General features: G+C 36.3%; 1 protein-coding gene across 1 annotated transcript in view; it reads left to right on the forward strand.

Moving 5' to 3' along the window:
• Window positions 1-16,056, forward strand: part of SLF2 (SMC5-SMC6 complex localization factor 2) — a 42,533-nt gene extending 26,477 nt beyond the window's left edge. Inside the window, 10 exon segments of the mRNA XM_021699861.1 lie at window positions 3,154-3,175; window positions 3,177-3,257; window positions 3,883-4,059; window positions 5,480-5,577; window positions 6,139-6,226; window positions 7,342-7,473; window positions 7,939-8,016; window positions 11,019-11,105; window positions 13,590-13,658; window positions 15,794-16,056. Coding sequence (XP_021555536.1) covers window positions 3,154-3,175; window positions 3,177-3,257; window positions 3,883-4,059; window positions 5,480-5,577; window positions 6,139-6,226; window positions 7,342-7,473; window positions 7,939-8,016; window positions 11,019-11,105; window positions 13,590-13,658; window positions 15,794-15,829 — 868 coding nt within the window. The 3' untranslated portion in view covers window positions 15,830-16,056.
• The last annotated feature ends 5,699 nt before the right edge of the window (window positions 16,057-21,755 follow it).

Below are 21,755 nucleotides of genomic sequence, written 5' to 3' on the forward strand. Positions count from 1 at the left end.
CCATAAAAGTAACAGAAGAGGGTGCCTGGGTGCCTCAGTCGTTAAGCGTCTGCCTTCGGCTCAGGTCATGATCCCAGGGTCCTGGGATCGAGTCCCACATCGGGTTCCCTCCTTGGCGGGAAGCCTGCTCTCCCTCTCCCACTCCCGGGGCTTGTGTTCCTGCTCTCGCTATCTCTGTCTCTGTCAAATAAATAAATAAAATCTTAAAAAAAAAAAAGTAACAGAAGAAACCAGCAGGTTTTTATAATCCTAGAAAAGGGGAAAATGATTTTGTGTATGAACTAACACTCAAAAGCCGTATAAAGGAAAATTAACTTATTTGACCACATTAAAAACACTTTGCCATGACAGTAATCACTATACACAAAGTCAAAAGAAAAGCTTCAAAAGGGAGTGGGAGGGAGATATATATTTATATGAATTTTTCATATTCATGCATATATGTATGAATGAAACAACTGTGGTTACAGGTAAAGATTTAGTTTCAAATTAATAAAAAGATAATAACCTATTAGAAAAATGGACAAAGGAATAAACTGATCACAGAAATAAAACTGGTTCTTAAATATGAGAATATACTCATCTTCACTTCTGAGAAAAAAGGTAAATTCTTGTTATTGCTATATCCAAAGCCAAACTCTTACCTCTCTAGTTCTCTTTCCACTCCATACAGGATCCCTTGTTGCTCAGATATAATCTGTATCTAAAAATATGTTGGATAGCAAATTTTCAGATAAAGACTATGTTCTATCACTTTAAATAGGGAAAATAATGCTTTCCCAGCCCATCCAAAAAACCCAACCATTTCCCCCAAACATTGTTAAAATACTCAAACCACCTATATTTAAAAAGTTAAAATACCAGTTATTTTATTATTTAACACTTCATGAATTCAGTAACGTGGTCATGTATGTTGTATGCAACAGATTTGAATTTTTCTTCCACTGTAGTGGAAATAGTGAAATAAAGATATATAATGAATGCATTAAGGCATAATACATGCAGATAATATTCAGCAAAATGGTTTTTTTTATTGGTAACTTACCAGTTAAAGAGTTGGCATCAGTTAGGTTTGGTGACTACAGCAGGGAGATGATGGCTGTAGTCACTGTTGTTGTGCAGTGGTAGGCATTGGTGAGCACAGGAAAGCAAGGAGGAGCTCGTGAAGGAATGAGTGAACCATGATGAAATGCCTGTTTAAGCAACATGAGTACAGACTGAATCCTATTGAGATATGACCACAACTCATTCTTCTCACTAAGACTCACATGCAGGTGTGTGTGAAATGTTTGAAGGCTCTTAAATATTCAGATAGGGAGAGTAAGATACTAAAGGATAGTCGAACAGTTCTTTTCTTGACCATTATTGTTAGATGTACAGACTTAAAATCTGAGTCACAACTAACCTCTTTCTCTTCTGCATTCCATCAATTCTCACATCCCTGTGTTCTAGTTCCTCTGCTCATGTCACAGCTGTTCTTTCCTTTTTTGTTACCCGTGTTAGTCTAATTCAGATCCTCTTTTCATGCCTACCCTGGCAAAAAAAAAAAATCTCCTTTTCCCCAGGGGCTTTCTACCTCCAGGATATTTATTCCTTTCACTGTTGGAGGATTCCTTTTATGAAACATAGCCTTGAACTTCTTTCTCCTCTGTTCTCAAGCCTTTTTACACCTTGTATTGAAGACTCTACAATTTGACCTATTTTCTGTTTTGCTGTCCCTTTTGTTTTAACCAAATTGATCTGCTTGCTGTTCCTCCATATTAGTCATCATTGCATTGGCTCTTCCTCATAGTGATCCCTCACCTCCATCCTCAGTGTCAGCTCACTAAAATATTATCTGTCTCTCTCATTGAAGTGCTGTTTCTAAGAGCAAGACATTCAGGGGGTCTGGGTGGCTCAGTCTGTTAAGCATCCGCCTTCAGCTCAGGTCATGATCTTGGGATCCTGGGATCGAACCCCACATGGGGCTCCCTGCTCAGCAGGGAATCTGCTTTTCCCTCAAACCCACACCCCCACTTGTGCTCTCTCTCACTCTTGCTCTCTCTAATAAATAAAATCTTAAAAAAAAAAAATAAGAGCAAGACAGTCTTATCTGTATGGAACAGATTACTAAATCATGGTACGTTAATCATCATCATCACAACTACTAATAGTTACATATTGCTTACTATATGCCAGGCACAGTTCTAAGGGCTTAAAATGTAGCACTTCATTTAATGGTCACTACAACTATTAGATAGTATTCTCATTCCATTTTACAGGTGAGTCAGGCACAGAAAGGTTAAGTAGTTTGCCTGAGGTTTACAGCTAGGAAGGCACCGGACTACTAAGCAGGGACTTGAAAAGCTAAGAAAGCTTTTCATATATAGTTATGGAAGTATAAGATATATTAAGTGAAAAAAAGAGAGGTACACAACAGAGTATATAGTGTGCTGCCATTTACATTGGGGGGGGGCAAATAAATGAATGCATATTTATTTGTATATACATAAAATGCTTGTGGAAGGAAGGATTAAAACTAGTAGTGATTGGAGGGGAAATGGATGGCAAAAGGCCTAGACTGAGGACAGTTCTTCACAGCAGTACTGTTCCTTGATACCTTTTGAGTTTTTTAACCATATGAAGGTATTATTCAAAAAATTAAATAAGAAAGTACCTTTTGAAGGCCAAATTCATGTGTCTCCTCCTCCACGAACCTTCACTGATTACCTCAACCAAAACTGCGGTGCTTAGAATTATTTCTTTATATTGCTGTCTATTCATGAGACCTTTATTATGAGTTCTTTTGTAATCAGAGCCACCTTCTACGTAGTTCTCTGACACCAAGAACAATGAGGATAGTGCCTTATAAAAAGTAGCTGTTCAACGGAAAACTAATGCATAGAAATAGGTATCAGATTAGTGTTTACCTGGAGTGGGAGATAGCAAAGTGACTTGGATCTGGCATGAAGGGACTTTTGTGGGTAATGGAAATGTTCTACTACTTCTTTATTCTGTTGGTGGCTATACTACTATATATATTTATCAAAACATAAAATGGGTATATTCCTTTTATTATATGTAAATTATGCCTCAACAAAACTTTTTTGTTGTTCGATCTTAAAATAATTATTTTGTGCCTAATTTCACATTGCTTTATTCACTTTTCAATAGTTCTGAAACACAGATGACATTGGGGGGGGGAAGGAAGTGAAGATTCATCTTGTAAGCCAATTTTTTCAACTCTTCCTGAAACCAACATTTTAAATGTGGTTAAGGTAGGGAAAAACTCTTTTATGTCTTTAGCACAGTACTGGAACCATTTAGTTTTGTGGTTAGTGGTTTTAAAACAAAATCACTAGTGTTTTACGAGGTGATTTCCAATCTTTGAAATTTGTTAGCAGTATTCTTTGTATTAAACATTATTTTTGCTGTTTTTATTTTTTGTTTTAATATTAGGAGTAAAAGGGAACTTTAGATTTATAGAATTAATATAGTTCTAGGATACCTTTACCAAGAAGCTTTTAGAAACCAGTATTTTTAGAACCAATAATTTTTTTAGAATTAGGATGTATGAAGAGAAAAAAGTTATTACTTATAACTTAGTGATTAAGAATTAATAACAGTGTTAAAACTTTTTAGTGGCTGAATCAAGTCAGTGATACTGAACCATTAAAAAAATCTCAAAAATGAAAATTGGAGAAGAAAATACTTATCTTGTCACCTAATTCAGCTATTACATTTCTATTAACATGAGTATTTCTTGCCTTTTTTCTAGACATCTGATGTTTCATTTTCTATAAGTTCTCTTTTGCATTTTTTTGTCAGAAAGTTTTTATAATTTAAACTCTCCAAGTAAAATATATCTCCTTAAGTTGTTTTGTCTTTGTACTTCTGTCACAGTTTCTAGGCTTGTGTACATCTATACATCCAGAAGGTTACCAGGATCGTGAAATAATGTTGCTGATTTTAATGTTGTTTAAAATGAGTTTGGAGAAACAGCTGAAACAGATTCCTCTAGTGGACTTTCAAAGCCTCCTGATAAATCTGATGAAAAACATTAGAGATTGGAACACAAAGGTAACCATACTTAAAGCTTTTGTATTGGTTTTAGTGTTGGTTTTTTGTATACCATCACAAATTGACTTTCATAGTGCATATGGAATTAATAGTTTCTAAGCTCAGTTAAGATCTCTGGCAGATGAAAAATAAACAGGAAGCTACTGTCTTTGTTGGAACTGTATTAAATTTATGATAACTGAATCTTCTCTAAAACTGCAGCTATTCATTCCAAAAAAAAAAAAAATGTGTTAATTGGGGGATTTATTGGGGGTCAAGCATTAATGTAAGTGCTGGAGATACAGCACTGGAAAAGATAAATCCATTGCCTTTATAGCAGTTTTATGCTAGTTAGAGGGTTAAATAATAAATGTATATTATACTATGTCAAGTTGTAATAAGGGCTACAAATTAAAATAAAGCAGGACATGGGTATAAAGAATAGCAAGGCAGGAATCTTCTGCTGTTTCAGATAAAGCAGTCAGGGAATGCCCTTGTGAAGTGACCTTTGAGGAGAGACCTACATGAAATGATGAAGCAAAGTCACACATACAACAAAAATTGGAGTTGAACGTTTATAGCCATATTAAGGGTAAACATGTATAATTTTTGTTAGAAGAATTACATTTTTTAACCTTTTTTGATGGAAAATTTCAAACACGTGCAAAAGTAGAAAGACAAGTATGATGAACCCGTAAGTACTTATCACCCAGCTTCAGCAATTAACAAGACATAATCAACCTTGTCTCATCTGTTACCCTCATCCCATACTTTCTTCCCCTACTCAGAGATTATTTTGAAGCAATTTTGTTAGACCTTAAATACTGAAATAGTTGAGGATCCCTAAAATGCAAGAAATCCCAGGTCAGGAACATGTATGATCTTCTGCAGCTCTCATTATACACCTTTAGAAGCTGGTATTTGTATTTAGCTCTATTTAGGGGTAACTGGGTGGCTCAGTCAGTTAAGCATCTGACTCTTGATTTCGGCTCAGGGTCCTGGGATGGAGCCTCCAGTTGGGCTCCACACTCAGCAGGGAGTCTGCTTGAGGATTCTCTCTCCCTCTGTCCTTCCCCCTGCTTGCGCGCATGCACGCACACACACACTCTCTCTCTCAAATAAATTAAATTAGATCTCTTTAGATTTAGATTTGTATTCTTCTAGGGAGGACTGTTTAGAATATAGGTATAGGTATGACATAGAAAAAAACATGAAAGCCAAGTGAAATTCTGATCTGTTCAGTATGTTCCAAAGTTTAAGATAAAACTGAATCTGTGTACTGTGTATGTTTTAGCAGGTTCTAGGCTCCATGCTGTTTCTAAAAATGAGTGCTCTTTTTGTCATAATGCTCACATAAGGCAAGAAGGTGTGGATGAAGAAGATGTGGATGATTTGGTTTCACTGACCTATTTGAAAAATCTTGCTCATTCTTTGTTTTCAGGTGCCTGAACTCTGTCTGGCCATAAATGAACTGTCTAATCATCCACACAACCTTCTGTGGTTGGTACAGCTGGTTCCTAACTGGACATCACGTGGAAGGTATTGAAAATTGAGAATTAAACATTAAGAAAAATTTATATTTACATTAATGAAATACTTTTGGGTCCATTATTTCCTTTCATCATTCCTTGAATGTTAGATCAGTCTTTTATTTCATAGTCAGCTGTGGGAAAAAGCATTGAGAGCCTGATTCTAATACTTAACTCAGATCATTTTGTGATATTCTTGATTTTTAATTTTAGCCTATCTTATAACTTAATACAGATGACACATATCATGAAAATGAATGAATTCGCTTTTTTCTTTTTTTTTACTTTAGTAAATATAAATGTGAGCAATAAAATAGATTTTCTATCAGTATATCAGCAGGGCCAAAGATAAAGACTCTTAATGATTTGCAGGCATCTAACTTTATACACAAATACTTTATATGAAAATTTTACTGTTCTATTAAAGTTTATATGTTCTTATACTGTCTTCTCTTGAAATACTAGCCATGTTTCCAATGTTTCCAGTTAGAAGAACTTTGGGCTCATTCATTTGCTTCTCAGACAGTATTGATTAAAATGCATTCTAAATACTTTTAAATTCTAATTCCAGGCAACTAAGACAGTGCCTCAGCCTAGTGATTATTTCAAAGCTTTTGGATGAGAAACGTGAAGATATCCCTAATGCCAGTAATCTACAGGTATAAATAATATTTTTGTTTTCTTTTCATAAATGGGAAAGGTAGTGAGGTGTAAGGAAAATTGATGGTTCTTAAGTCAGAAGTTCTGGGGTTAGATCTCAACTCTCAAGCATAATACTATTCATATAATCTTTAGAATGGTACTTAACTAATGATATCCATTACACTGACATGATATCATATTCAGTAACATATAGGTTGGTTGTGGACAATTAGATGAATTAATGTATAAATACTGGGAAAATCAAAATGTGCTATATAAATATGACTATATGATTATTTATCAAGGTTAGCAATTTTATCACATTCAGTAGTAAATATATCATGTATAGATGAGTGGGTTTAAATATGTCCAACGGAAGCTCCACTGAAAGGTACTGAAAGCCTTTTACAAACATTAATAACACTAAGGGAGCTACATGGGCTACATACACGTAGTTGGAATTTTAAAACTCAACATCTAACCTGGTCTAGATATGTTCTTCTGTGAACTGCAATTCAATACAAGATGATCTATTCTCTACTAGGTCCTAGGGATAAAAAAATGAATTAGAGACTCTGCTCTTGGAAACATAATCTAGGTTGAAACAAAATAAACCCTTGTAGTACAATGTAGTAAGAACAATGATAGAGGTATGCACAGGGTGCTGTGGGACAGAGAGATTGAAAGGGACAGCTGGTTTCTTCATTAGTAGAGCTCAGGTAGATTTGATTCCAGATATGGGGACTGTCAGTCTTTTCAGTGATAACTTACTTTCATCAAAAGAGAATTCTTTCTAGAATTCAGTGACTTCTACTCATAGGGAGATTCAGCTTTGCTGACTTTCAAATAATTTCACAGAGAAAACGTTCTGTTTGGCCTCTGTTGTAATGCCATTTGGTCTCCTCCTCAAGCTTTTATCCTCAATTACAAGTATTGAACCTTTTAATTTAAAGCCCCTTTTAAGTAAATGAGGACTTTTAAATAAAGGAGAATTGGATATCACTGGACTATAAAGAAAGCTAAAGGGGCAAAATTAGAGAAGGCAAAATGAACAGAGGACCACTGAAAAAAAAGTAGACTAAGAAAGAGCAACTGTATTGCTTAATATTCAGTTTCTCCTCTCTGTTGATAGATATCAGTCCTACATCGCTATCTTGTGCAAATGAAGCCTTCTGATTTGTTGAAGAAAATGGTCTTGAAGAAAAGGGCTGAACAGCCAAATGGCACTATTGATGATAGTCTTCATTTGGAACTCGAAAAGCAGGTATCCGGGGCTAGATCATCTCAGAAGAGTACATTATGAGTATAACTGATGCCAGTTTCCTAACAACAGGCTGATAGCATAGGCATTTCTGGATTTGGAGACTTAGATACATTATAGCAAACACAATTATAAAGTAAATGATATTTTTTACTTATTGCTATCGTGAAATTCTTAAGTAACCTTGAGAGTTGAGAACCAAGGTAAAAGGATGGTTGTTGGTAATTTAATACTGGGAGTATTTTTTGTACTCCTTTACTAGGGCACTTGTGAGATAGTAAAAGGAATGCACTTGAGTTAGAAGTCAGGAAGCCTAGATTAAATGCTTGGATTTTCCTACTTACCAGCTCAGTTAACTTTATTAGCAAATTCTTTAGTCCTTCCTGGGCAACTCTCCTAATGTGTAAACTGGAATGATATCTATGCTAGCTAATTCATGGGTGTTTGTGTTATTTATTTCTTTAACAGGCATATTACCTGACCTACATTCTTCTTCATTTAGTTGGTGAAGTTAGTTGTTCTCATTCTTTTTCTTCTGGACAACGGGTAGGTAGTTTTTAGTGTTTTTTGTTTTTAATAAGTGTCACTATTGATGGAATGAATGAATGTTCTTTATATAGAAGAAAACTTCATAAAAGTTAACTTTGGGTTTGCTATAGAAATCCCAGTGTACACTGGAAAGAGGAAAGTAATAGTAACTTTGCAACCATATCATTGGCAAGAATTATTTGTCTGCACATGTTAGTTCTGTTTACTGGAGTGTAATTTAACCATCATAACTTGACAACAATGTAATACATTAATAAGATACCAAGGTCACCAAATGGGCCAGCTATTAGCTGGTTTTTTCCCACTTTTCTCCCACTCACTTTTTTTTTCCTTTAGAACTAATATTTGCCTTCAAAATTAAATTGATAGTAAGGCTACTTTACATATGCATTTCTTGATTATCTCCCCATGTTAAGATATTCATTTTGAAGTATTCTGTCCTTTCCATACTATCATAATCCATACTTCTGGGGAAAGTTCTTGTTTAAGTCATCATGTTTCATACTGTAGGTATTCCAACCTGTTTTAAAACTTAGTATTATCTCCTTAGTCATCGTGAAAAGGACGCAACACTGGGGGTTCTTGTGGGGTTTTCTTGGTTCTGTTGTTTGTTTTGCTTTTTGGGTTTTTTGTTTTTTGGTTTTTTGGTTTTTAGATAGACACACAATGTTACATTAATGTCAGGTGTACAACATAGTAATTCAACAGGTTTATATATTATGCTATGCTCACCACAAGTGTAGCTATCATCTGTCACCATACAATGCTATTACAACACGACTGACTATATTCCATATACTGTACCCTTTATACCCATGACTTATTCCATATCTGGAAATTTGTATCTCCTACTCCCCTTTAGCCATTTTGCCCAACCCTTCACCACCCCCTACCCTCTGGCAACCATCAGTTTGTTCTCTGTATTTATAGGTCTGTTTCTACTTTTTGTTTGTTTATTCATTTGTTTTTTAGGTTTTACATATAAGTGAAATCATGTAGTATTTGTCTTCTGTCTGACTTATTTCACTTAGCATCATACTCTGTAGGTTCATCCATTTTCTCACATGGCAAGATCTCATTCTTTTTATGCCTGGGTGGTATTCTAGTTTGTGTGTGTGTGTGTGTATGTGTACCACATTATATATATATATATATATATATATATATATATACACACACACACACACACACATATATACACCACATCCTCTTAATCCAGTCATCTGTCACTGGACACTTGGGTTGCTTCCATTCTTGGCTTGTAAATAATGCTGCAGTAAACATAGGGATGCATATATTTTCTCAAATTAAATGTTTTTGTTTTCTTTGGGTAAATACCCAGTAATGGAATGACTAAGTCATTTGGTATTTAATATCTTGAGGAACCTCCATACCGCTTTCCACAGTGACTACACCAATTCACATTCCCACCAACAGTACATGAGGGTTCCTTTTTCTCCACATCCTCGTCAACACTTGTTATTTCTTGTTTTTTGATTCTTGCCATTCTGATAGGTGTAAGGTGATACCTCATTGTGATTTTGATTTGTATTTCCTTGATGATTAATGATATTGAGCATCTTTTCATGTATCTGTTTGCCATCTGTAGGTCTTCTTTAGAAAAATGTCTAAGTCTTCTGCCCATTTTTTAATTGGATTTGTGTGTGTGTGTGTGTGTGGTGTTGAGTTCTTTATATATTTTGGATATTAACCAAATCGGATATCAACCTTAATCGGATATATCATTTGCAAATATCTTCTCCCATTCAGTAGGTTGCCTTTTCATTTTGTTGATGCTTTCCTTCTCTCTGTGGTGGTTCATGTATTTTTATAAACACTCCTCTTGTACATAGCACTATGTTTGCTCTCGCTCTTTTTTTTTTAAGTTTATTTATTTAAGTAATCTCTATACCCAAAATGGGGCTCAAGATCAAGAGTCATATGCTCCCCTGACTGAGCCAGCTCCCTTCCTGCCCCTAAAACTGTTTGCTCTCCTGATTGGAATCTAATGTAGTCATCTGTCTGTATTGTTCTTATATGGACCTCACATTTTTTTTAAATAATTTTTTCTGATTAAAAGCAATGAGTATTGTTTAACAATTCAATTATTATAAAACTACATAAGGTAGAAAGTGAAAGACTCCTATTATCCAGTGCCCTCCTATAAATTTCTCCATAATCTGTGCATATACTAACTTAATTACTTTAACAAAAATGGAGTCATACTATTCATATTATTTGCAACTTATCTTTTTTTTTGCCTTAAGATAGTAGCACTTCTATCTAGTAACTATAGTATTTCAAAATCTTTGTTTGATACTTGTGATTACACACAATACTAACATGAACATGCTTATTTGTGTATGTCTACCAACCTATACAAGCATTTCTTTAGGATAAATTACTAGAATTAGAATTGCTAGATCAAAGCTTATAAATTTTTCAAATTTTAATTATTGTAAAATAATGGTTATCCCATTTCCCTTCCAAAGAGTGTCCATTTACATTCTCACCTTATATATTCAACCTTACTGTATGTATACCAGTGACTGTTTTGGACTATACACTTCTAAAACTTAAGACACTTAATTTGTCAAGACACTACTTTTAAACCTCGTTTTGTTCAAAGAGAAAAAGTAAGTTGGCTGGTATTTGAATATTCCATTAGAGAATATGTTAAAAAAGAAGGACTCTTTAAATTTCTGAGCATTACATCACAGTCAGAACTCTAGCATTAATTTTCATTAATGTAGCTTAATATACAGCAAAACGACTTTCATTTTTGTGTATATTTTTATGTTAGCAGTAAACCTTAACAGTCTTATTGTTGTGGCAGTTACTGTTTTCAGTGATATGACTGGTATTATATTATGATTAACATCAGAAATCAGTAACTGGAGAATGAGATTTTTTAAATGATTGTTAGTTCTAAGCATCATCTCTTTGTTAATTTGCAACGCTTCAGAGTTGTTTTCATCCCTCATGTTTGTTTCGCACAGAAACACTTCGTGCACCTCTGTGGGGCTTTGGAAAAGCATGTTAAGTGTGATATTAGGGAAGATGCAAGACTGTTTTATAGAACTAAGGTAAGTGTTTTTCATAAGAATTGTTAGGGTTTTTTGTTGTTGTTGTCTAGCTTTGATTACATTAATATTTGAGGAAGAGAAGCGAATAAGCCTCTCTTTAAAAAGGGAGGGTGGGTGCCTAGGTGTCTCAGTCAGTTAAGTGTCTGCCTTCAGGTCAGGTCATGATGCTGGAGTCCTGGGATTAAGCCCCACGTGGTGGGTGAGGAGAGAAGAGGGGGCTCTTCTCCCTCTGCCCTTCACCCTGCTCATGCTCTCTCAACCTTCTTGTGCTCTCTGGCTCTCACTCTCTCAAATAAATAAAATCTTAAAAAAAAAAAAAACATATAAGATGAGAAATATGACTTTCTCCTTTAATAACAGAAATCAGTTTCTACTAAATACTTCTAGCTAAATTAAAAGTGAAAGGAGAGGCACCTAGCTGGCTCAGTCAGTAGAGCATATAACTCTTCATCTTGGGGTTGTGAGTTTGAGCCCCACATTGGGCAAAGAGATTACTTTTTTTAAAAAAGTGAAAGGGAAAAATCTCAAGACAAATATATTTTTCATTTTACTATACTCTATTCTAAGACTCCTGACACCTGAAGAGAAAGTTCTTCCAATACTAATAAAACTTGGACGCCTGGGTAGCTTAGTCGGTTAAGCATCTGCCTTTGGTTCAGGTCATGATCCCAGGGTCCCATGATCGAATCCCGCATTGGGCTCCTTGCTCAACGGGGAGCCTGCCGCTCCCCCTGCTTATGTTCTCTCTCTGACAAATAAATAAAATCTTAAAAAAAAAAGAGAGAGAGAGAGAGAAAATTAGTTTCTTTTTTGATTACAAATTAAGACTTTTATGCCTAAGTTAGTTTCGGGGATTAAAAGCAATTTTGTGATAGTTGAAAACTTGTTTTGTTCATAGAGAAGAAATAGGTTAGCTGTTTTTCTTTGAATATCCCATTAAAGAATGTGTTAAAGAAGGATTCTTCAGGTTTCTGAGTTGTATATCACCCAGTCTGAGCTCTAGGATGGAAATGATTCAGCAGTAAGCTTGCTATAAGCTTTTTTTCTTAAAAGTTTAGTATATTCCAAGACAGTAGACAGTAGAAAAGCTGACTATGAGTATGGAGTTAGGAAAGCAACTTGAGTATTAATAAAATAAGTTTTTCCTAAAACATTAAACACTTTTTAAAAAAACTTTTAAGGATTTTTTAATTCCAAATCATCTTTTAGCATTTGTAATGTAAAGCTGATTCTTTTTTGCCATTGTGTTTGGATAAATCAGTAAATGTGAAGTTTCAGCTTTGTAACTTTATATCTTACATTAATTAGCTGTAAAGGTTAGTCATTTCAACAATGCCCATTTGGATTCAGTATGTGTATTTATTTTAGTAGATTTAAGTTAAATACAGAGATGAGCAACTAATGAAGTTGTATCAGATTGCAGATTTTCAGAAATATGTAGGGGATAGCTCTTTGACTTAGAGGGGAAACCATAGTTTCAAAGAAGCACATTCTTTTGAACATTGACTAGGGTTACTGGCCCGTAGAACTTAGTGGTAGTGGCTACTGCTGACAGATGTGCTAAAAGGGGACCACCCAAGGTTTTTGTTTCTTAAAGCCAAGGGCCTGCATAGATTGGTGCCAGGGCTTGCTTCTCTTAGAGTGGAGAGAGACACAGGGGTCTATGGAAATTGTGTCGGGGGATGGTCTGCTGAGGAGTTGCCTCTTCACAACCTGTAATAGAAAAGGTGGTGATTATTTTGGAGAAACCGAATCTGCTGAACTCTAAATGGAGAAAAAAGTACCTTTTAATTTACTTTATAAACTTAAAGCAGCTAGAAAATTCTTGACTTGTTTAAAACATTTTTCTGAAGCAGTTATGTTTAAGAACTAATTGAGAATCTCTAGAGTTGTAGGGAAGCTTGAGTTTCAGGCAGAGACTCACTAAACCTACAAACGTGGAATATACTTTGGATTTAAAGAGGATTCATAGTACTTTGCAGAAACCTAGAGAGACAGTACAGTGAATCTTTGATCTTCTGATAATGTGGGAAGGAACAAATGACAGCCATTTTTGTGGCCTTGCGTCTTTCAAATAGAAGTTGGAAAGACAAGGACAGCCAAAGCCTTGGGCCCTATAACAAAGCCCACAATTCAGCTTCTCTATGTGGGTGTTCAAAAGCCAGCAAGTTGAAAATATAAGTGTCTTGCTGGCAGGGAAGGAATATGTTTTTTCTGGATGATCTTTAGTAACTGATGGGAAAATAGAGTCCTAAGCATTCAGTAATTTAGATTATGGTGATTGAGAAAAGTTTTACATTAATCACTATGATTTGAAAGCCCCTCCAGAAGATGAGTAGTTTATTTTCTCTTTCTTGACAAAATTAAATTGAATTGTTGGGTATGGGCCTGTCACAACTATCCTATCTTTCATATCAAGCATTAAATTGATTTAGTTAAGGATGTTTTGATCTGATCCCTTTTCCCCTTTTTGATATTTTTAAGGTAAAAGACCTGGTTGCCAGGATACATGGAAAATGGCAGGAAATAATCCAGAACTGTCGGCCTACTCAGGTGTCATTTTGTTAAACAGTTTTATTTATTCTTAGTAGTTTTGCTAAATGGTACTTCTTTATACTGTTTTAAAAAAAAATGACAGAGCAGTTGCTTCTAGGTATCTTAAGATAAACTGAAAACTCCAGTATAATAATTTGTGTATGTTTTTTAGTTTTTGTTTGCTTTATATTTATTAATTTATTTCCAGAGATGGTTGAGCCCATTTTAAAATACCACATTACATCAAATGGAGGTTGATATTTTCATGGGGAGCATTTTTCTCAACAGCTTTAGTGAGATAAAATTCACGTATCATATTTCACTCATTTAAAGTGGTTTTTAGTATATGCACAGAGTTGTGTAACCATCACCACCAAATATTTTAATGTACTTTAAAACATTTTTGTCACTCCAGAAAGAAATCCCAGAACCCATTAGCAGCCACCGCCCATTCCCCAACCATGTGCATTTCTATCCCAACTCCCCCCAAGCCTTTAGGTAACCACTATTCTTTCTGCCTGTATAGATTTGCCTATTTTTCACATTTCATATAAGTGAAATGATACACTATGTGGTCTTTTATGACTGGCTTCTTTCACATAATGTTAGGTGAATCCATGTTGTAGCATGTATGTCATTTCTATTGCCAAATAATATTCCATTGTGTGAATATATCTTATTTATCCACTTAATTAGATGGGACATTTGGGTATGCTTCTACTTCCTGGCTGTTGTCAATAACGCTTCCATGAACAACACTACACAGGTTTTAGTGTGAACATATGTTCTCAAATTAAAATATTTTGGGTGTATACCTGGGAGTGGAATTGCTGGGTCGTGTGGTAATTCTATGTTAAATGTTTTGAGGAATTGCCATACTGTTTTCCATAGTGGCTGCACTGTTTTACATTCCCACCAGAATGTATAAGGTTTCTAAATTCTCCACATTCTTGCTAACACTTGTTATTATCTGTGTTTTTTATTATAGCTATAGTAGGGGGTTGGTAGTAGAATCTTATTGTGGTTTTAATTCATATTTCCCTAATGACTAATGATGATGTGCATCTTTTCATATGCTTACTGTCCATTCATGTAGCTTCTTTGGAGAAATGTCTATTAAAATTCTTTGCCCATTTTTTAATTAGGTTTTTTATCTTTTTATTACTGAATTGTAGAAATTCTCCATTTGTTCCAAATACAAGTCCCTTGTTAGGTATATGATTTGCAAATATATTACTCTCTAATTCTGTGTGTTGTCTTTTCATTGCCTTGATGGGATCATTTGTAGAACAAAAGTTTTTAACTGTGATGAAGTCCAGTTTTATTTCCTTTTGTTAGGCTTTTGGTATCATATCTCAGGGGACTTTGCTTAAGAGGGGCATTGTTTAAGCACCTGGTATTACTTTGCCATACTATAAATTTGCCTTTTACAAACTAACGAATATGTTATTGTCTAAAATTATGCTTCTCAAATTTTAATGTGCATATAGGCATCAATTTATTGAAATGCAGATTTTGATTCAGTAGGTCTGGAGTGAGACCTGAGAGATGCTGCATTTCTAACAGCTTCTCAGATTGATGGCGATGCTGCTGGTCCAGGAACCATAATTTCAGTAGATTGGACCTAGAAGTTGCTTATAGTTTATGTCAAAGCAACAGGAACACTGAAGATTAATTAGGAAAAGTAATCTCAACTCTTCTGCATTTTGACTCTCTTGCTGTTATTGCCCCTCATAAGATATGCCTGCTCTTTGAGAAGTCTTAATGTTTTGTTGTTATTTCAGTTTCTAATCTCAGTAGATCTTGTTTTAGCCTGGCCATCTTTGCTGATGTAGTATTAAAATAAATGAATTTAATACCAAAACTTCTCTACTAGTCAGCTTAACATTTTATAAAATCTTCTTAAATATGATCCTCCACATGTGTGTGTTGGTGAGGAAAACATCTTGGACTTATTTTGTGCTTTTTTTAATTGTTAGACCACAAAATGTGAAAACTGATTCCGATTACCATAAATTTTCAGAGAAATGTACAATATAAAGATTTTATTACTTCCTTTACCAAAACCCTGTTTGATGATTAGTAGTTTTATAAGGATTAATGCATAATCTGACTTTCCTTTATCCTGTTTTTTTCCCCATTCCCTTTTCTAGGGGCAGCTTCATGACTTCTGGGTACCAGATTCTTAACAGGAGTTGAAGCAGCAAACATATGAACCAAGAGAAATTCAATAAGACCTTTTCCTAGAGGAGTAGAAAGAATGCTACAAACTCCAGTGGAATGCTAAGAAAATGTGCTGCAAATGTGCCACTTGAATATCTAGTATGAAGCTGGTAATGAAGAAATTGCCATTTCTGAAGCAGATATGAAACATGATCTGCTTAATTTTAAGGCAACTGACATTTAAAAAAGAGCAGAATCCTATAACAAGAGGGGAGGGGTAGAAGCAGCTAATAGTTGCATGTCTAACCTGCCCCTATTAACTCCTCTTGTTAATTTGTAAGCCAGTTATCCTTTTTTTTTGTTTTGTTTTGTTTTTTTGGATTGTATTTATGGCACTTGGATAATCACAGGAAATATGTAGGAAAGGGTTTGGACCAAGTTGAGTAGTTTGACATGGAAATCAAGACCAAGTTCCAGTTGGGTTTAATTTTCCCCTTCGTTATTTTAGGACTCAAAAAGAAAACTTAGAACTGAGATTAATAACAAAAAGAATAAATCTCTTCTGTAACTCCTATAAACCACAGGGAGGTTTCAATCCATACATTTTCCTTCACTATTCAAGATTAGAAATCTGTTAGGTTTTTAAAATACATTTAAACAGTTAAGAAACAGAAATTTGGTATATTGTCAGATCCCCCTTAAGGGGAAGAGGTTAAGCTATAAAATAGTGTCTCTGTTTTTATGCCAAAACATTCATATGCAGTTTGTTTTGGATTCCTTTTAAGTGTATATATAATTTTTAAATACTGGTTAAATCTTAGAATTTGGCTAAATCTTAGAATCCTGGCCCTTGGTCAGCCATATTACAGAAGTCTATAGTATAAAAGCTTAAAGATCTGGACAAGTTTCCAAAACCCTTACTTTCATGAGTATATAAGCTTGGCAGAGACCTGGATGGTGTTTATTCTTTGGGACATTGCACACGTGCACGCGCGTGTGTGTGTGTGTGTGTGTGCACACGCGTGTGTGTGCTTGTATTTTAAATTTGTTGCACTTGAAAACCACAGCTGCTCTAAATATTCTTAAACACTGGAAAGCCATCCTTGGGTTTAAATGGTGAAGGGTTAGTAGAAGTGCACATGCTGGTCTTATTAGCCCAAGGGCCCTTTGAAGCCTTTGGTAGTAATAGACTCTTACTAGCTAACTGAAAAATTCTTTTGTTGACTGAGTGTCCCTTTGTGGAGGGGGTTGTTTCTTGAATGAGAATGTCAACTTTTTTTTCCTTTCAATATTGACTTGGATGACACTGCTTTCCTGAGCATTCTGATGTCTCCAATTGTGGGGGGAAAGATGATGGAGAGGAAGGGAATTGGACTTGGGTTTTATGGTTTGAGAGGGGAGAAGATAATTTTTGAAAAATAGCTTTCTACCTCTAAATTGAGGGTTATGAGTTAAAAGCATTTTATCTTAAACTTATCATTTACAATAGCATAAGTAACTTTTGAGCCCATGTCAAGCATTGAGCAGTTAGAGATTTTATAGGGAAGACTAAGTAAATTCAATTCCTTAGAACCCCGACTGAATGAGGCTCCAGGAGTCAGACCAACAAAAGTTTTATTCTGTTGAGTTTACTGGTAAGAATATTATTATCTCGATACTACCTCTCAAGGGTATTATTAGAAAATGCCACTTATGGTTAATGAGATAGATACAAAGAGTTCCATTTGACAGAAGCTTGAAACTCTGGCATCTATCTGCCCAACAATGGGGGCTTTCACTCTTTGTAATTTAATACTTTGTAGATACATTATTTGTGTGTAATTTTATAAGTGTTCATATTTTTCTCATTTTGCATTGTGTAAAGTGTACAAAATCTCAAAGTATAAAATACTGCTTATATTGCTTGTAATTACAGTGTGTAAATATTTTCTAATCGTGTACATTGACGGGGGGACACGTGGGTTATTCAGGTTTTTTTTTTAAGTGACCCTTTTGTATTGCAGTTTCAACTGATAACTGCTCATCAAATTTAAAACCACTTTGATACATTTTTATTTAGCAGTTCCAATAAGAAAAGTCTCTATTTTTAATTGTCTTTCTTCATTAGAGAAAAATACTTCATCTGTCCCTTTAAAAATGGCCAGACATCAGTTTGAGCCCTTCTTTTTATGACTCTGGTAGATGTCTCCGTCTCCAGGTCATACTCCAGTCAGTATTTGCATTGGGTTCTCATACAAATTCTGTGATGATTCTCTTTTAGCACAAGTAGCCCATGACTTTTCTCCCAAATCAAGTATTATCCTTCTCCCTCTTGAGTCCCCATGTTCTGTCTCCCTCCTGCTGTTGTTGCCCAGCGAATGGGATGGTAGTGGGGGGAGAAAATGTTCATTGCACAGAAAACGTCAGGCCACTTTTGGGACTTGGCAAACAAAGCTTGCACTGAGTGGTGGTGTGTTTGGCAATATTACTGTGCCAAAAATAACCTTGTCTAATTTTCTGGATATGTGTGTCAAACTTATTACCCTTATTGCAAGCTGAAAATTAAGGTACTTGTAAGTGTTTATGCTTTTGTGTGTAACTGTTTGCCTTTTCTAAACTGCTTTTCTTGTTATTGGAAAATATAATTCTATTAGTTATATCATGTTAAAGTGAAGAGGCTCTCCATGCACAAAATGCATCTATCTAGCAGTAAAGTAACAGCATTTGTACATTTCCTGTCTGTCTTTTGACGGTAATGGTGCCTTTGTCACCTTTTGGGAGGTTGGCATTTTGGTTTTGTTTTGAAGTACAAATCATAGCTTGCTTTTGACTTCACAGAATCTCCCCAGATGTAAAAGAGAGAAAAAGGCGCATTGTCATCCAGGCTCAGTCAGGAGCATTTGCATTTTTATTTCTGTCCAAACAAGTATAGTTGGTGGGGACTGGCCAGTAATAATGCGTGGAGTCTTTAAACCAAGGGTAATTTTTAAATTTTAAAAATAAAAAATTTAAGAGGTGACCCAGTAACAAGTGACTGAGTTGGAAAATAGGGAAGAGACTGTCCTGGTTTGTCTCTAAGAATGCAAGATTAGGGTACCGGTGGCTGGGCATGTAGAGCACGATCTGTGGTGGTTATTTCTTACTCGTTTACAGTGTTGATGCACCTCGTTATCTGTGCATCTGTTTTCCCTGGGCAGTCCTGTCAGCCAGTTGCTCCACCAGCTCTTAGGCAGTTTACAAGTAAATGCAGATTTCTTTTCTCTTCCCCCTTTTTTTTTAAAGATTTTTTTACTACATCTTGTTTAAAGTCCCATGAATGTATGTGTGTGTTATTAAAAATGCTTTTTCTCAGTTTGAACATGTGTTTGGTAATATTTGTTTGGGAGTGGGGGATAGTTAAATATCTGGGAATCCTGTTTCTTCCCTGCCCTATCCCCCTAGTTTTTAAACTGATTCTTTTTTCCTCTTGCTTTGGATTCTTCCATCTGTTTTTTTGGTTTGATGTCTCCTGTTTCTGGAATACATAAAGCTATAGTTGTGCACAGTTCGCTTTTACATAACCCACTTAATAATTTGCTGCATAATTTGTGGTCAGCAATTCAGTAATCTCATTCTTACATTACCCCATTCGCTCGGTTGATTCAACAACTATTGCATACCTACTACATGCTAGGTACTCTTTGGAGGATTCAGTGGTGAACAACACAAACAGCTCTCATGAATTGTACCTTCTGGTATCCAGGTGAAAATACTTTGTTATTGGCCAAAGAGGACTGGAAAGGAATCCTTTGGCCTGGCTCCCCTGTTCTAGAGCCCAGGTCAAGGAAAGGGGAAGCCATATGATGCAGAAGCAGGGCTCAGGACTACCTCCAACCTGCCAGGCAGAGAAAGCTGTGCATATGGCAGCTGAGGGGAGACATAGGTTGACAACTCCTCACAGAAGAAACTATTATGAGCTCATAGAAGGGCTAGGCATGGTTGCCAGAGGCCTCAGGTTCCAGAACCATGCCAGTATTTATTTCTCCCTTCTGACAGGCTGGTTTGGAGAAGACCACTTGTGAGCATTTTTCTGACTGGGGTAGAAGGGTGAGGGAGTAACAGCCAGACAAAAGCAAAGACATTGCCTTAAGTACTGGGATCCTGGCAGCATAGCCTTGTGCAAGTTAAGGGCCTTGACCTTGACCTTAGTCATGACCTCAGATCCCAGATTGACCATAACAACCATTTGATCTTTGGCAAGTTACTTAACCTGTCCGAACCTTAGTTTCTTCCTCTGTTGAAAGCAATAATAATGGTGTCTATCTCAGAGCTTATAAGGATTAAGTGAGCTAATGCATGAAAAGTACTTAGCAAGGTGCCTGGCATATATGCTAGGTATTATTATTTAGCTCTCATTTGAAGCTCTTCTCAGATGACAGTTAAAATTGAACTTAAGGAGGGGCACCTGGCTGGCTTGGTCAGTGGAGCATGCTACTCGTGTTGTGAATTTGAGCCCCATGTTGGATGTAGAGATTACTTAAAAAAAAAAATAAGTTGAACATAAGGCACTTGGGGGTTCACTGACATCTAAGCAAACCATACCTTAAAATTGTAGTGTGGGTGTGCTCTAATCCTTCTGACAGGCAGCTCCAGAGGCTTCTCTGTCCAGCTCTGTCTCTCCTGGTAAAAAAAATATATATGTATATATATATATATATATATACACATATATATGTATCTGTATATATAAGTTTGTGGCTTCTTTAGGACTCAGCATGCTAAAGCTGAGAAGGGGTGGTGGTGGGTGATTTTCCATCATTTTGTAGACATGTCCTGACACTCCCTTTTCCTTGCTAACCATTCCCCAGGCTGGAGTCAAGAGAGGGCAAACCAGAAGGCCCAGCTTTGGGTCTGACTCCAAGACGACTGGCTGGGAGGAAAACTTAACAGGCAAAACAGGCTTCTGAGGCACAGTGGAACAGTGAGACTACAGCATTGGTGCCCTGGTGACAGTCCCTACTGAAGAAGCACCTCAGCTGTATATTTGGCCCAAATAAAGATCACGCCACCTAAAGGGAGAGTGCTGGGCAAACGAGAGGTGGAGATGGCAAAGCAGGAACAGAAATGCTGCCACAGTGAACAGGAAGCAGGACAACTTGAATAGGCCAGAGTTCTTTGCCTCAGGGAACCTCTGCTCAAGTTTCAGGAGTTCATACCTACCCCCCTCACCTAGGATCCCTGCTATACAGTGAGTAACTGCTCTGTGCGAAGCCTGGAACCAAACGCTGGTGTGTAGGTGGCTGAGAACAACAGCCATTTTCTTACAACGGAGTTGGGGAGAATAGCCTAGCAAAAACAAAACTACGTTTTATGTTCTGTGCTTGTGAAGTACACCAGAAGGTTTTCCAATGGGATCGTCTCCCAGGCACCCTGTGAAGCAGCCAGGATAGTGACCTTAAGGATGAGTAACAACCTGCTCAAAGAATGCCCTGCCTGTGTCCCAGGACACAAACTCATGGCTAGGTTAGGATTCATTTCTTCCTTTGATTTGGAGTCTCTTCCACTGTCAGTATTCCCCTCATTCATATTTTATGAGCTTAATTTGCAGAGAAGAGCATTGTCAGAGGGGTTTCCTAGAGAAAGTTCCATTAATTGCCATCCCATCTGATCATTAGGTTCAGAGACTCAAGTGGGAGGACAGCAGAAAGAAATGGATTGTGATGTAAATCTGTATTATCAGAGATACTTAGGTAACTGCTCAGCTACAGTTCTGCAAGTGCCATGCTGGAACTCCGCATTGTAATTTACACATTTTGTTCATTTGAAACGTGTGAGGTTCTGAGTCGGCCGTCAGGGCACCTTTGAGGAGGAAGGCTTGCTTCACAGAGTGTAGGCGCGAGTGTGAGGCTAAACCTGCCACCAGATCACTACAGCTGCGCAGGTACCTGAAGTCAGCACTGTGAGTTCTGTGAGAACCGGAGGAGCTGTGTCCCT

This window comes from Neomonachus schauinslandi, chromosome 6 (genome assembly GCF_002201575.2).
Source record: "Neomonachus schauinslandi chromosome 6, ASM220157v2, whole genome shotgun sequence".
NCBI classification, from domain to species: Eukaryota; Metazoa; Chordata; class Mammalia; order Carnivora; family Phocidae; genus Neomonachus; species Neomonachus schauinslandi.